The sequence below is a fragment of the Nicrophorus vespilloides genome, unplaced genomic scaffold (assembly GCF_001412225.1).
Source record: "Nicrophorus vespilloides isolate i.1.1-1 unplaced genomic scaffold, Nicve_v1.0, whole genome shotgun sequence".
Taxonomy (NCBI): Eukaryota; Metazoa; Arthropoda; class Insecta; order Coleoptera; family Silphidae; genus Nicrophorus; species Nicrophorus vespilloides.
Genome location: NW_017095724.1, coordinates 113,475 through 130,234, shown reverse-complemented (window position 1 = coordinate 130,234; position 16,760 = coordinate 113,475). Strand labels below are relative to the sequence as shown.

Here is a 16,760-nt window from a genome sequence, read left to right as displayed (position 1 = left end):
AATAAAAATCAAATACACTTTTTTTCTGGAACTCTTCTTTACTCAACTTTTGACAGATTATAACAAATGAAGAGTAATTCAATAAAACGTGTTTAAATTTGACAACTTATAAAAAACGAACAGTTTAAAGAAACACAAATCAAAATACTCATTAGAAAGTTCATAATTTTATCTTTAATTTACATGTTCAATGTTCTAATTAGCTTTTGTGGTCATCTAGTAATTAAATAAAAAGCGAAGACACTTTTTGGAACTGGAACTCATCTTTTCTTAGCTCAACTTTTGACAGCTTATAACAAATGAAGAGTAATTGAATAAAACGTGAAGATGGTGCATTTTAAAATTTGACAGCTTATAAATTACGAACGGTAAAAACAATGAGTTTTATATTATTATAAATGTAATAATTTTATTTTTAGTTTTCAATGATCTAAGTAGGTTTTGTACTCATTATTTCATTACTCAACTTTGACAGCTTATAATAAATGAAGAGTAATTCAATAAAACATGTTTAAATTTGACAACATATAAAAAACGAACAGTTAAAAAAACACAAATCAATATACTCATTAGAAAGTTCATAATTTTATCTTTAATTTACATGTTCAATGATCTAATTAGGTTTTGTGGTCATCTAGTAATTAAATAAAAAGCGAAGACACTTTTTGGAACTCATCTTTTCACGGCTCAAACTACGAATCTGGCAGTAGTCTTGTTAAAAAGGTTATAATTTTATCTTCAATTTACATATAAAAAAATCTATTTAGATGTCGTTGTTATCAAGTAATAAAACTAAGAATAAGTTGGTATATGTATATTCTATTAAATTTTATTGTGATCCAAGATACGAAGCAGGAAATTTTGAAAAGCCGGCGACTGGCTGACCATTCCCAATTTATTGGAGTCTGTTAACGAATGATCACTTGCAAGGCTTACTGAGGAATTTCCATCGTTGTTCGAAGAGACGCAAGAATCTGTCACGGATTCTTTATATTCTATTACAGCCATACACGTATTATACTACAAGAAAACATCTTTATACCAAAAGAAATAGGTAAAATCGATTAACACAACCATTTGATTATCCTCATCGGCTTTTGTGCTAACTTCGCTCGTCCTCGCAACAGCTTCCAAATTACTCTCCAAGGATTCAACACGTTCAATATGGATTTCTTCGTCCTTTAAATACAAAATTGAAATAAATTGAATTATATTCATTGAATTTAAGGACCTTCGCTTCTATTTTAACAACGCCTGAAGACAGCAAACGCATCTTCTCCAAACTCCTCTCCAGATCCAGCAGCTTCGTCTGCACCTTTTGAATGTCCCTCTCAGATTGACTGATATCAACCTGAAGAATTACCGAAGTTTATATCGCTTGTATTGATTTACTGAAAATGGTAAAAACCTCTTTGACTGATTCCTTTTCGAAATCTTCGAGAACGTCGTCGGTGACATCGGTGAGACGGCAGTTCGAATCACCGCCTTGCTTCTCCACCATAATCTTGTACTGACTTTCCAACTTCTTAAGCTTATTCTCCAGATGATCCTTCTCCCTGCTGATCACCGACATCTTGTCCTTCATCTGATTGGAGAACATGAACGCTTCCTCCAGTTTCTCCAAAGTCATCTGCTTTGTGGCCGTGTTCATCTTAATCTCTTTGGTAGCGCTCTCCAAACGCTTGATCAGCAAAGCCCTATCGTTGAGGATGTCATCAAGCTGCTGCTTCGTGTACTTGTTTTCCTTATTAGCCACGGAGAGTTGCTTCATCAGCTCCCTCTTCTCCTTGGATAAATGCTCCACCTTCCTCACGAGTGCCGAATGCTCGCGCCACGAATTCACCTGCAACTCGACCATCTCATCCTTCATCTTCGAGCATCTCTGCTGAGCGTGATTCGATAAGCTTTCCTTCAGTTCAGTCTAAACCACAAACAATATCAATAAAAAAAAAACTAAGACAATCTTAAGAAAAACCTCAGCTTTGGATAGATTCATTGTGACTGGGAAATCCTTCACCGCGTCGAGGATGGTGGGCTTCACGAATTCAACGACTTCCTCTATGTCTTCCACCGGCTTCGACTTCTTCGACTCCAGAAGCGTTACGAGCACCGGAATCTTGCTTTTACTTGCTGAAGAAGTCACATTTAAGACCGTGCTGTGTTGAATTGCCGGTTGGATTATTTCGTAATCCGCACTAGGAACTCGCTTGCTTCTGCAACGATAATCACATAACAATTGCCATAAATTAAGATGAAAAACCATTTACAGAGCGTGCTTGATCAGGTTCATCAAGTAGCAGACGCAGATGGCCAAAGTGAACGAGAAGAAACTCCATAGCAGGATTTGCTGCACCTCGAATTTCGAATCGTAAATTGCCTTATAACTTGGTTTGCTTGATTCTTCCAAATCTATAATAATATTATTTAAATTCAAGAAATTTACTGGTAAAAAAAATGCAGAAAGAAACTTTAAATTGAATTTAAGCTCGTAACAATTCAAGTACCTTCAAGTCTACTGGAAAATTCGTTTTTACGCAAGATGCTGCCGAAGATGTTCTCGATGCAGCACATGGAAGACCAGAAGACTAGGCCGAAGCAGCACAAGACCTTCCAGCAGACGCGCATCCTGTCTTCCGGTCGGGAGAATTCCTCATCCAGAAGAAAACGAACTGAATTTAATTGTCGTCGCTCCAGTGGTTGTTCGAGATCCTCATAATGCGAGGGCAAAAATAAAATTAACAAAAATAATAGACGATATTAGGATGTCAAGAGGAATTCTGACATGTGTAAAACATAATTTTTTGACGAATGATGGCTGGATTTAAGTTCAATTTTATAATTTCTTAATAATGACTGGTACTTAGCAAAATTCAATTGTTTATAGTAAATCCACCAAATCTTTATTTGAACAAAGTTTTCAAAAGTATAACAAATTTTCTGCAACATTACGAAACTTAATTAATGAATGAGATTTAGTTTATTGTTGTTAATAATGACTTCTAGATTGTAAAATTGTTATTCTAAATTACATATCTCCAGTAATTCCAGTAATTTTACTTAAATCTAAAAAAATATTTGTACTGAAATATTTCATTTACAAATTCTATGCAAGTCTCAGATTAATTGCATTAATTAGTTAAGTATTTCAGTTCACTTTTAGTCTTCGTATGTTGGAAATTGAAAAGAATAAGTAATAATTATTGATGAATATAATTATTCAAAAGTTTTTACATAATATTTTCTTTATATTAAGAATGATAGCATTTTTATTAAAGATTTCTTAATGTTGTCTAAAATACTGAATAGTGTTTCTTTTCCTTACTTTTATTATAGGCAACCAAATTTACGAACTTGTATTATCACCTAGTATACTGTGTATACTCAAAACCTAATTAAATAACAATTAAATTAGTATTAAAGTAAATTAATAATTATAATCTAATAATGTGATAATAATATTTACAAAATGCAAAGCTTCTTGAAGTTAGGTAAGATTCTATGTAACGTTCATTGTATACTTCAGATGACTGTGTGGCGGGAAACCTCGCTCATCAAAAGTTTACTGCTCCTAACCTAACAAATTTAAAGGGCTTCAAAACAAATCACAAAGTGCCTTAGTCCAATTTTTACAAAATGTATATAAAAGTGAGGAAACTTGGTGCGAAGCCGGGAGACGACGATCTTCTAGTCAACTTATCGAAGAAGGCAAAGATCCAGGAGCTGAGGAAAATGATCCAGGATGAATGGAGCATCGAACCGGAAAAGCAGAGGCTCTATTACAAAGGCAAGCAATTGATTGATGATCATGAACTTTTTGAGTACGGAGTGCAATTGAACGATGTCATCCAGATGTTGATTAAAGCTGAAGATAAGAAAGAAGAAGTTAAAGAGGAATTGATTAAGAACAGCACCGTTCGTGAGGAGGTCGTGGCTCAGAGTAAATATTATAAAGTAGGTGATAAGATTGATATGAGGGACACAAATGGCTGCTGGTTCGAGGCCAAAGTGGAGAAGATTTATAGTAATGGAGATGATACTGGGGCTAAGGAAGAACCGGAGTTGTTTTTCAAATGTCTGCAGGAAACGAATTTCCTTCCTGTTCGTTTGGAGGTAAGCTTTGATAACTTGAGGCCTCGCTCGTATAAAATGTATAAGATGAGCGAATTATCGCCGGGGATGACTGTACTTGTGAATTACAATATTGACGAGTCGAAGGAACGTGGCTATTGGTACGATTTCAAGATCGCGTATAAATTCGTTAAAAGTATAAAAGGGACGTTGTTCTTTGGACGCGATAGAAATCCGCTGGAGAATGTAACTGTTAAATTCGTGGATGAAGTGCTGAAGATTGAGAAACCCGTTTTACTTGATGAGCGAGTGGATGTTAAGGAGCTGGACGGACTGGAGCTACGCAAAGTGCCTTATTACTGTAAGAAATGTAAAGATGTACCTGATAAGAAGTGCAGAGAGTGTGGTTGCAGGGTGTGCTTTGGTAAGAACAACGTGGAGAACATGTTGCTCTGCGATGAATGCGATGACGGTTACCACATCGGTTGTCTGAATCCCCCGTTGACGGAGATCCCTGAAGAGGAGGAATGGTATTGTCCGTCGTGTAAAACCGATGAGAACGAGATCGTTAAGGCAGGGGATAAGCTGAAGTTCAGCAATAAGAAGTCGAAGATGCCAAGCGCGAAAGATGGAACTGCGAGGGATTGGGGTAAGGGGATGGCGTGCGTGGGGAAGACGAAGGAATGCACCATCGTTTCCAAAGACCATTTGGGTCCCATTCCCGGAGTGGAGGTCGGCACGTGCTGGAAGTACAGGCTGCAGGTCGCCGAAGCCGGCATTCACAGACCCATAGTTGCAGGCATCCACGGGAGATCGTGCAGCTTCGCTTACAGTTTAGTCCTGAGCGGAGGCTACGAGGACGACGTCGATAATGGAAACGAGTTCTTGTACACCGGATCAGGTGGAAGAGATTTGTCCGGTAACAAGAGGGTCAGCGAGCAGAGCTGCGACCAAACTTTGACAAAGCTGAACAAGGCTCTAGCTATGAACTGCAACGCGAAATTCAATGCAAAGGACGGAGCCGAAGCTAAAGATTGGAAAGGAGGAAAACCCGTGAGAGTAGTGAGAAATTACAAAGGCGCAAAGCATTCCAAATACGCGCCAACTGACGGCAATCGTTACGACGGAATCTATAAAGTAATCAAGTATTATCCAGAGAAAGGAAAATCCGGCTTCATCGTGTGGAGGTACAAGTTGAGGAGAGATGATCCAACACCGGCGCCGTGGGAAGAGGGCGGTCAACAATTCGACATGATCTATCCAGATGGTTACTTGGAAGCTCAAGAGAAGAAAGGAACCAAAAGAGTTTTAACTGACGCCTCGAACTCTTCTCCAGCGCCGAAGAGAACCAAAACCGAAGTCTACAAATTGCCGGCGGACGTTAAATCTTTGATAGACGAAGATACGGGGAACGCAAAGTCGTGGAAGGAATGCAAGGAGTGTTTGAGGGATGGAAAAGTGAAATTCCTGGAGAAGGTCGAAGAGATCTTCATGTGCATCTGCTGCCAAGAAGTCGTCCATCTTCCTGTCACCACGCAATGCTCCCACAACATCTGCAGGAGTTGTTTGAGAAGATCATTCGCTTCGGATATTCACACGTGTCCGTATTGTCGTTTCGAGTTGGGTCGCGGTTACGAGATGAAGATTAACGAAGCTTTAACTAAAACCCTCCAGAAACTCTTCCCAGGTTACGAGACGTCTCGTGACTAAACATAATGATGCACCTTTCTAGTATTAATTAGTATATTTAATAATATTATTATTTTTTTTCTATTATTTAACGTTATTTTACACTATTATTGTTTACCTATTCTATTCTGTATTATGGTACAAGTCCTTACAATAAAAATAATTACTTTTTATTACTTATATTCAGACCTTTCTAGTACAAATCAATCTTTTTTTTTCCAAATATTTAATACAAATATCAATGAAATTTGAAAATTAACTCAATTTGTTAATAAATACCAACTTAAAATATTGTAATAAAATGCACCACGTTTTTAATTATTAACAATTTAAGTATAATTTTTATTTCCAATTTTATTTGATATACAAGTCTATAATTAATTATAATTATAATGATTTTTAGAGACAAATTTATTAAGATTTTTTTCGATTATTCCGTAAATGTAAACGTTTTATTATTACATAATAAATAGAATTTTATTGCGCTTCTTTTTATATAATAATTGTTATATATATGTGACATGTACACTTTTCGATTTGTTTGTCAAGTCTTCACGTTTTATTTAATTACTCAATAACCACGTACGCTAATTGCATCATTAATTGTTCAAATTGAAGCTAAAATTATGGTCTTTCAATTGAGTGAAAGTAAAGTCATAGAATATTCGTTAAAATAACAACATTTTATATTTATTTACATGGTAAATTAATTTGAACACAACATGGTGGATTATATTATTTTTGGTTGGTATCTTTTTATTCTTCATGATCCAATTAATTTGGAGGGAAAAATGTATATTTTCAGGCTGAAATTATAATTGCATTCAAATCAATATTGCTATTATAGTTCATAAAGTTGCAAATTTTATAAATGAGATGAGATTGATTATTTTTTGTAATTATTCTAAAGATTCATGGGTTCAATTTGAATTTGTGATTTAATGTGTTAATACGTAGAAAATTAAGTTATGTAATTGTTTATGTAATTTGTATATAATGGTATAAAAATTTGCAAACAAAAAAAAATGCATTATTTGATGCAACTTGTTGAATTGATGTAACAGGTGAATTCTGTTTCTTTTCGTTGGCAACCATTGAGAAGGTACGAGAGGTTGCATAAATTATTATGTATGGGTTTTTGGCTCCATTCGATTTGGAGGGAATAATGTGCACTTTGAAGTGAATTTTGATGTCGATTCAGCGAGAAAATGTCGAAAAATGTACTTCAGCCGTTGGACGTGAATCGCACGAGTATGGATCGGTCGCCTGTGAGGTAAGAGCAACCTTTCCCATTCAAAAATCAATGAAAAGATCGAAACAAAAGAGTTTCGCCACCCCAGAAGAAGAAAAAAAAAACCAGACCTGGGATTCGCACAAAAAAAACAATTGAAATTCCAGGTTATAGTGGTCCGGAAAGCGAACTGGTCGTGGATGCAAACTCGATCGTGCATCTGCTCGAATACACGTTAATATTTTTCGTCTATCGTCAAGATGTTGTGCATGTATGTACATCGAGCTTCAAGGCCTGCATGCTTTCGTTTTGTTGTTTTTTATTTTTTAAATTTAATTCTAAAACAAGTATTAAACATTTATAACTTAATAACAACTGTTTTATTTCTTTGTGCAGGAAGAGGGCCAGGTATGATTCTCCAGTGAAGGAAGGATGGAGCCTCACATCACACAATTTGAAGCTGGATGAAGTCTTTGATTTTGGTGTTGGTGTATTGAATTCTGATTCTGAAACGCAAACTGATGATGAGGAGTGTCCTCGAGATGCATCCAGTTATGATGACTGTTTGGAACCAACTGCAGAACCTGTAAGTCTTTAAACATCTTTAAATTCAATACAAATTGTTTATATTACTATAACACATTTAATAACTGAAATAGGGTAGAAAACTTACTGTTTTCTAATTTGAACTCATCTTTCAATTAAATTGGAAATTGGCAACTAATAAATACAATATTTTTATATTAGAAATAATGGAAAATTGGGTAGTTTTAAATAGAAATTACACTTTAATTTATAATTTTATCAAAATTATTTATTTTTTTAGGATGAACCAGCAGCTGACTCAATCTCGTTAGACGATTGGGATGGATTTTTAATTAAAAAACCAGTCATATCGAATACCTCAATTGGTAAGATTTTATTTTTCACCTGATATTAACAGAAAACTTATTAAAGTTGCTTTACAAATTGTTTTAAAATAAGATTTATATGAATTTCTTTTTGTTTCGCAGATCAGTTTTGTCGTTTATCTGATGAAGTGATTCTTCACATATTCCATTTCCTTCCCAAAAGGCAGCTGACGCAAATCGCGTGCGTCTCGAAGCGTTTCCACAGATTAACCGAAGACGAGAGTCTCTGGGCGAGGATGGACGTGTCCAATCGAGTTTTATATCCTGGTGCTCTCGGTCAGATCCTCAGCAGACAAGTGGTGATTCTGCGATTGGCGCAGAGTGAGATCTCACATCCTGCCATTATGCCGGACTGCCGAGCTTCGAACGAAGACTTCCAGTCGCGTCTCCTCTACTTGGATTTGAGTCTGGTGCACGTATCACCAGAAAGTTTGACGTCGCTCTTCACCAAGTGCCAGAGACTCAAGAAACTCAGTCTCGAGCACGTCCAGATCAACACGGAAGTGCTTCAAGCTTTAGCGCAGAACAAAGAGCTGGAGGTCTTGAATCTGGCGATGGTCCAGGGGATCGAAGTTGACGGATTGAAGGTTCTCCTCAAAAATTGCAAAAAGTAAGTCTTCTTTTTTTTATTGATAATCTAATCATTTCGAAACGCACAAAGCAATAATGTGTAAGCGATTTTGTCGACTTTACAAAATCTTGACGGCATCAGCAAAATTTAATGAAAAAGTACAGCGAACTCAGCATTTCACAACTCTTTCATTATCACTCTTTTCAAAGTAGAAAAAAAGTGCCATCACCAATCCAAATGTAATCCACTAGAAACGATGCTTAACTTTCCTTATATATCAAATATGAATATAACATATAAATGGATTCTAAAGGTTTGGACACCCCTGCTCAGTGTTTAGAGAAATATAAACAAATTTGTTCTTAATTAATCTTCTATCGTGGATAAAAGGCTTTTCCAAAGAATTTATTTCTACATTTGTGGTAATTACTCATTTATAAGTCGTTGTCGTTGCTTGTATCTGTTTTGCTATGTTAATTGAGAACTTGCACCTAAAAAGCATGTATTGTTAGACTAGGGGTGTCCAAACGAACTATAAGTCGTTGTTTGTATCTGTTTTGCTATGTTAATTGAAAACTTGTACCTAAAAAGCATGTATTGTTAGACAAGGGGTGTTCAAACCAACTATAAATCATTGCTTATATCTGTTGTTAATTGGAAACTTATACCTAAAAATTATGTATTGTTAGACGAGGGGTGTCCAAACGAACTTTAAATCGTTGCTTGTATCTGTTTTGCTATGTCAATTGAAAACTTGTACCTAAAGGACAAGGGGTGTCCAAACGAACTTTAAATCATTGCTTGTATCTGTTTTGCTTTGTTAATTGGAAACTTATACCTAAAAATCATGTATTGTTAGACGAGGGGCGTCCAAACGAACTTTAAATTGTTGGGGTGTCCAAATGTTTTGTTTTGTTGAATTATTTGAAATTCTAATATTTCTGATGTGTTACGTCAGGTTACGCGAATTAAATTTGGCGTGGACGTTTCTGAGTTGTCCTTCCATCAAACTGTTGTGCGCTCAACTGCCGAAGACCCTGGACAGACTAAACATATCCGGATGCCGGAAACTACTCACCGACAACTGTAAGTCTACCACTATCACAAACCACAACTAAATGCATCCATCCATTACTGAACTTACGCTAATGACAATTACATAAAATTTTACATACAGACGTCCTGGACTTGGTAAAATCATGCCCCGGACTGAGAGAACTCGACCTATCCGACTGCACAGGCCTGACGGGGACCGCAATACATCACATAATCCTGCTGGAGGATCTCAACTTCCTCGCGCTCTCGCGCTGCTATCTCATCCCCTACAGATCCCTGCTCACGCTCAAGAAGGTCAAATCTCTGGTGTATTTGGACGTACACGGAGGATACATCGACTACACCGAGCTGAGGATTATCCAGGATGGATTAGGGAGTCACATACACATCAACAAGTTCAAGTTTAGCTCGGTGGCGCGGCCCACGGTTGGCGCCAGACGATCATCCATATGGAATATGCGAGTGCGTGACTAACCAACGACGTACAACAAACAAGACTGAGAGAGAGAGAGAGAGAGAATTTGAACAACGAGTCAAATATGAGAAACCTCGATGAAAATTGTGATAATAAGTAAATAATAATTTTTTTTTTTTGTTTGTACGACATCAAGTGATAACGGAAATCCGCTTACGTTCCCTTCATCATTATTTTTGGTTGTATTTTCTTCGTCTTTCCTTTATACCTATCATATAAAGAAATGATATATTTATATATATATAAACAAATATATGTTTGTGTATGTACGTCTACCAAGAAAACTATATAGTAATTATACATGCTCTGGTATTATCAACTGTTATGTTCTACTTTCTATTACAGAAAGTTATTTATAGCTAAATTTATTTAACAAAAATTAATTATAATTAATACCTCGTGCGAGTTTTTTTTTTAGTAGCCTTTGTGTTTTGTTTAATTTTTACGGTACTTCATTAACAAATCATGTAGCCAGCGATACAGAAAGTGTATTATAAAGTTTATATAGATTATATATTTATACGTATATATGAAGGTTTTTGAATAGGTGCATATAGCAATAAATCGTATATTTCGTTAATCCCTCTTTTTATGTGGTTCTTAGGACTTTATATTGTAACAAACGCATGCAGAAGAATTTATACATTTATATTAATTGTCAATAAACGATCTCTGAATAATTTAACACCCGAGTTTATTACGTAATTCATCTAAATTAGTTCATAGTATATCGAATTTTTGAACTTCTTTAATTGTAATTAAGTCGAAAAATTTAAAATATTTGTGATTTAAGTTGCATAATCCATACAATTTTACTCTTTATTTTTAGGAATTTTCTTTATAATTATGTAATATTTTTAGTTTTTATTGATGAACTATTATAACAATGTCATTTAATTAAATTTCAGGTGTTTATTCCTATTTATTTAATACAGATATACCCGAAAATAGTCGAATTTGAATGAATGTCAGATTGGACTTATTGTCAAAGCCTGTGAATAAAGATAGGTTATATAAAAATAATCCAAAGGAAATATAAATAATGTCTTCGTTAATAACGAATATCTTGAGAATATCCAGGAGGCAACTTCTACCACAAGCCAAATTGACGAAGGTAACATTAGAAAATAACATTTTTCATTCAATAAATTTGTTTTTCTCTTAGTGTTTGATGCAGAGTAGATGTTATGCATCAAGTCCAGGCAAGAAAACTGTGGCTGGTAAAGGAAAAGGTCCGATTACGTGGAAGAGTTTCGGGATAACGGCAGCAATCGGTGGAGGAATACTCGGTTTCATGTTGTACGTGAAAAAGGAGAAGGAGGAAGCCCAGCTGAAGGAGAGGCAGAAGATGCTTGGGAAGGCAGCAATTGGTGGCCAGTTTGAGCTTATCGATAGTGAGAAGAAGATGAGGAAGAGCGAAGAGTTTTTGGGGAAATGGTTGCTCATATATTTCGGGTTCACACATTGTCCTGACATCTGTCCAGATGAGCTGGAGAAGATGGCCAGTGTTATTGACACATTGGGTATATTGAAAATTGCTTTAGTTTTGGACTTGTTAATTTGAACTATTTCCTATTTGCAGATGTGGATGAGAAAGTGCCCGAGGTGCAGCCTTTGTTTATAACAGTTGATCCCCACAGGGACACGCCCGAATTGGTTGGAAAGTATTGCAAGGAGTTCCATCCGCGTTTGCTCGGATTGACTGGTAACGAGAAGCAAGTTTCAGAAGCGTGCAAAGCGTATCGGGTTTACTTCAGCGCCGGACCGAAGGACGAAGAGAGCGATTACATCGTCGATCATACAATTATTATGTACTTGGTGAATCCTAAAGGGGAATTCGTCGATTACTACGGACAGAATAGGAACGCCAGAGAAGTCGCCGATTCCGTTAAGATCAACATGATGAAGTACGACCAGATCAACAAAACCGGATGGTTCTCGAAGTGAACGTTCTCTTGCTGAAGCGCATGTATTATAGCATTTATCATTGTTGTCTATTATTTAAATAGTTAATAAACATAATTTTTTACAATCTTGTCTCTTCCAATTAACACACACTGACTAGCATGTAGTGTTTGGAGACACAACAAAACTGTTGCTAAGATACAAACAAATTCTATTTATAATCAAGTCTTTATTCGTTTGTACAATATATAATACTTATCTAAACTGAACATGAACTACATCTAAACCCATGATTCCATTGAGATCCAATTGGGAAGAATCAAACAATCCTAACAGCTAACATAGTCGAAATGTTCGACTCTAATAAAACAAATGACACGCATAGAAAAAATAAAATGTTTCTAAAGATAATTATTGAGGTTGCTTAGGAACAAACTGTTGCTTTGGTAATGGATGTTTGTTTACCACGAGAGTGCCGAATCCGCTTTCGACCATTTGTAGAAACCACCGCGTTTCTTGAACATCGCCTCGTCGAATCCGGAAAACTTCAAAGCATTGTTCACGCCAACATCGAGTATAGATTTGGATGGTTCCTTGCCGCCTCTCGTGCAGTCCAAAAATCTCATCTAAAAATTTATATTTTTTTTTATTAATTTGTAACAATTATACCTAAAATGTAATGCTTACATATTCGTCTAAGATCAAGTAGCTGTTCTGCATGTGCTTATTGGATTCTGGTACTAAACACTTCACATGTTGATGGCTTTCTATGAACTTATCAAACATGTTGTCTTCTATGTAGAATTGCTCTGCGTTTCTCAAGGCTGTCTCTCCTGCGTTCTCGCCGTCGATCAGAAGACATTGGAAAACCTTCCATCTGCGTATAAAAATTGATTGTTAATTAACTTTTTCGATTCGAATTTTGAAGATTTTTTTTTTACCTGATTGGATTCAGTCTCTCGATCTCTTCGGACATGTCTTCGTCGTAGTTGTAGGTATTAACGACCGTGTTGATTTTGAAGAGTACATCGTATTGCAAACACCAATTTCGCACTTTGTGAAGCTTGTCCAAGTGGCTCTTCTGCCCCTGGCCTCGTCCAATCGCCTAAAATTCAAAAGTAAAGAAAAAGCATACATTAAATATCGCATAAAGTTAATTATACTGATTTTATCATGTCTACACATTTCATTTAATTACTCGATAACTACATAAATCAACTATATTATTAAATACACATATTAAAGATAAAACTGTAGCCTTTCCAACAAGCTCTTTCTTAAATTTGTGACTATCAGATTTTTCGTGTAATAAATTTTCAAAATTTGCATTTGCAAAACAATATATCGTTTTAACATGTCTTGACATTTTATTTAATTTCTCGATAACTGCATAAATCAACTAGATTGTTAAATACGCATATTAAAGATAAAACTATAGCCTTTCCAACAAGCTATTTCCCAAATTTGTGACTATCACAGTTTTCGTGTAACAAATTTTCAAAATTTGTCTTTAGAAAAATAATTAATATTGTGTATATTTGGTTGCATATATTTCAAACGGAATTTTTAACATGTCTTCACATTTTATTTAATTTCTCGATAACTACATAAATTAACTAAATTATTAAATACGCATATTAAAGATAAAACTATAGCCTTTCCAACAAGCTCTTTCCCAAATTAGTAACTATCACAGTTTTCGTGTAATAAAATTTCAAAATTTGTATTTAAAAAAAATATCTTGTATGTTTGGTCGCATATATTTCAATCAGAAATTTTAACATGTCTTCACATTTTATTTCATTTCTCGATAACTACACAAAACAACTAAATTATTAAATACACATATTAAAGATAAAACTGTAGGCTTTTCACAAGCTCTTTCGCAAATGTATGACAATCACAGTTTTCGTGTGACAAATTTTCAAAATTTGTCTTTAAAAAAAGTATCTTGTGTATATTTGATCGCATATATTTCAATCCAAAATTTTAACATGTCTTCACATTTTATTTAATTACTCGATAATTACATAAATTAACTATATTGTTAAATACGCATATTAAAGATAAAACTATAGCCTTTCCAACAAGCTCTTTCCCAAATGTGTGACTATCACAGTTTTCATGTAAGAAATTTTCAAAATTTGTCTTTAGAAAAATAATTTATCTTGTGTATATTTGGTTGCATATATTTCAATAAGAATGTTAAACATGTCTTCACATTTCATTTAATTACTCGATAACTACATAAAGCAACTTGATAATTAAATAGGCTCATTAAAGATAAAACTGTAGCCTTTCCAACAAGCCCTTTCTCAAATTTGTGACTAACACAGTTTTCAAAATTTGTCTTAAGAAAGAAAGAATTTTTCAAAAAAAAAAAATCAAATATCTATTGATTATTAACTGTTTTTATAAGTACACATCAATGGGTATTTAATTCCTAATATTTTGATGTAAATATCGTCAAGTAATATTAGTTTTGTAAATTTGTAATTGCAAATCTTAAATGTTTCGAAAAATGCAAAATCAATAAGATTTTTGTTTATTTTTACAAATAAACTTACCAAACTTGCTACACATTTTACTATCACGGAACAAGTGGTCTTCTATTACGCTACTTTTGTTATAAAAAAAATTACTTAACGTTAATTATTAACTGAGAAATGATTATTTTCCGATTTTTTGTCACGTCTTCACGTTTAATATAACTACTCGATAGTCACGTATTGCAAGTAAATCATAGATTATGTAAATTAAAGACAAAAGTACAGCCTTTAAGCCTACTTTCAAATTTTTGTATATGCAGTGTCTTTGTGTTCGCCCATGAATTCTATTTATAAAAAAAGGGCAGATTACGCGAAATATTTGGTGTTTGATAATGTTTCAGTGAATCATATTTGGATAATTATAAAATATTAGGATGTTATCAAAATGCATCCGTTTTAGATAGCATTCATGGAAGTCGTTATCTGCACGATTATATATATATTTTTTTAATTATTATTATTTATTATGAAATAATTTACAATTTTAATCGTCGTTTTAAAAAAAAAAGTATCAAAAAATTTGTCTCAAAAAAAAATAAAGCAATTATGCAAGCAATAAATTACAGTTATTAATAGGTAAATAAGGTATTTATAAAAATGACAAAGTTTTACCTTGTTTGTTTCTTCGTGGAAGGAATCGCAGGAAACTGCGAGGATGTCGACGAAACGGCCGTACTTTTTGAACCATTTTTCGTGTATTAAAGATCCGTTAGAGACGATGCTCACAGATGGAAGACCCAAATCTTCTTTGCAGAACTGCACCATTTTACCCAGATGTTCCCCTCTGTTGATCAGAAAAGGCTCTCCGCCGCTGAAATTAATCTTCTCCATCCCTACAACAAGAACATTTTACAATTTTTCACAGATTTGAAATTGCGTAAGAATGATGCAATTCAAAGAAATGCAAGTAAATTGCAACATACAAAAAAAGAACATATTTTCTTTAATCAGATTTACCTGCGTCCTTTAATAGTCTCAGTCCGACTTTGGCGTCCTCCAGTTCGAGCAGATACGAAGTTTTCGCGGTGTGAAAGCAGAAGCCGCATTCGTAGTTGCATTTTCGAGTGAAATGATAGTTGACGCTCTTCGGAACGATCGCATCCTCTTCGAGTACACGGGAATAATTCGAAAAGAGAAGGTCGTACCATGTTTGAAGAAACGTGAGGAGAATCTTCAGGTTCTTTTGAAAAACCTGATTGAAGTATATCAGTTGCATTTTCTCTGATTGCGGAACGAACGTTGTGTTTATGCGCTTCTGTCGCACGTCGCGCAACTTTATATGACTGTGGCAAAGCTGTGAATACCCCGATTCTATGCACGCATCTAAATATATATAGATTTGCAAACTTAATTATCGTTAAAATTGTTAGAGATTTACGAATGAGATTTATAAATCGATGATAAAGCGTTCCTGGATGACTTCGTCTACTACGTGCCTGCCTAAAACAGCTCATATCTGTTTACATGAAAAAACTGCTAACCGTTGATATTATTAAAACTTGGTTACACAAAACTTACTCCGATCTATTGATGAATTCAATCTAAAAATCAGTCTCCATAATTTATCTTATTTATTGCTCGTATTACCATGGCTACCATTATTTTTAATTCTGAAGACTTAATGTTGTCATGGATACCAAATTATAGCAATTTGTATATATAATATTCAGTTGATTTTGTCAATTTAATGATGAATTCAATCTAATAATCTAGACATACATAAAAAGTCTCCAAGTTTATCCATGTTTTATCTTATTTATTGCTCGTATTACCATGGGTACCATTATTTTTAATTCTGAAGACTTAATGTTGTCATGGATACCAAATTATAGCAATTTGCTATATATAATATTCAGTTTTTTTTTGTCAATTTAATGATGAATTCAATCTAATAATCCAGACATACATGAAAAGTATCCAAGTTTGACAAGTTTATCCATAATTTTAGTTATTTATTGGTCGTATGACCATGGATACCAATTTTTATTAAGTATTAACACTTGATGTTGTCAAATCATACCAATTCGGTATATATATAACAGTTGTCGTGTCCCAGGGATGGTTTCTGGACACTGTGGGATATCTTCTTCTGTGTCTGTTGTGGAGCCTTAGGTTTGGTAAATAATGAATTAACGAGTTTTACTTTGGTTTATTATTAAAATATTCTTTAAAGTGTTTGTTTATTGTAGTTCTTCCCTCAGCCATACGTCTAAGACTCTATAGTTGTTTCTTTAACGTTCTTCTTAAGACTAATTACAAATTCTTATTTTACGTATAAAATTACTAAGCAAGGGGATGGAGTTTG

The 16,760-nt window shown here is 34.5% G+C and overlaps 5 protein-coding genes across 6 annotated transcripts; 3 read left to right on the top strand and 2 right to left on the bottom strand.

The window, feature by feature from the left end:
- Window positions 1-822: 822 nt before the first annotated feature.
- Window positions 823-2,625, bottom strand: LOC108561143. Its single transcript, XM_017918959.1, has 7 exons — window positions 2,505-2,625; window positions 2,268-2,409; window positions 1,976-2,213; window positions 1,409-1,921; window positions 1,232-1,351; window positions 1,075-1,179; window positions 823-1,020 (listed from the first exon to the last, which is right to left on the bottom strand). Exons 1-7 carry the CDS (start codon window positions 2,623-2,625, stop codon window positions 823-825), a joined length of 1,437 nt encoding a protein of 478 aa, XP_017774448.1.
- Window positions 2,626-3,541: 916 nt separating this feature from the next.
- Window positions 3,542-5,854, top strand: LOC108561171 (E3 ubiquitin-protein ligase UHRF1-like). Its single transcript, XM_017918992.1, has one exon. It carries the CDS (start codon window positions 3,634-3,636, stop codon window positions 5,776-5,778), a length of 2,145 nt encoding a protein of 714 aa, XP_017774481.1. The 5' UTR covers window positions 3,542-3,633; the 3' UTR covers window positions 5,779-5,854.
- Window positions 5,855-6,874: 1,020 nt separating this feature from the next.
- On the top strand, window positions 6,875-10,686 carry LOC108561186 (S-phase kinase-associated protein 2). Of its 2 annotated transcripts, none has more exons than XM_017919020.1 (6): window positions 6,875-7,030; window positions 7,385-7,574; window positions 7,815-7,899; window positions 8,002-8,509; window positions 9,429-9,556; window positions 9,648-10,686. In XM_017919020.1, exons 1-6 carry the CDS (start codon window positions 6,966-6,968, stop codon window positions 9,998-10,000), a joined length of 1,329 nt encoding a protein of 442 aa, XP_017774509.1. In that variant the 5' UTR covers window positions 6,875-6,965; the 3' UTR covers window positions 10,001-10,686. The 2 variants fall into 2 exon arrangements, with proteins under 2 accessions (XP_017774509.1, XP_017774518.1); XM_017919029.1 differs by lacking the exon at window positions 6,875-7,030 and adding an exon at window positions 7,169-7,259.
- A 271-nt stretch (window positions 10,687-10,957) lies between these two features.
- LOC108561265 (protein SCO1 homolog, mitochondrial) lies at window positions 10,958-12,033 on the top strand. Its single transcript, XM_017919131.1, has 3 exons — window positions 10,958-11,115; window positions 11,167-11,524; window positions 11,584-12,033. Exons 1-3 carry the CDS (start codon window positions 11,044-11,046, stop codon window positions 11,946-11,948), a joined length of 795 nt encoding a protein of 264 aa, XP_017774620.1. The 5' UTR covers window positions 10,958-11,043; the 3' UTR covers window positions 11,949-12,033.
- An 85-nt stretch (window positions 12,034-12,118) lies between these two features.
- On the bottom strand, window positions 12,119-15,721 carry LOC108561256 (radical S-adenosyl methionine domain-containing protein 2-like). Its single transcript, XM_017919120.1, has 5 exons — window positions 15,413-15,721; window positions 15,068-15,288; window positions 12,848-13,011; window positions 12,594-12,783; window positions 12,119-12,532 (listed from the first exon to the last, which is right to left on the bottom strand). Exons 1-5 carry the CDS (start codon window positions 15,669-15,671, stop codon window positions 12,368-12,370), a joined length of 999 nt encoding a protein of 332 aa, XP_017774609.1. The 5' UTR covers window positions 15,672-15,721; the 3' UTR covers window positions 12,119-12,367.
- Window positions 15,722-16,760: the final 1,039 nt, after the last annotated feature.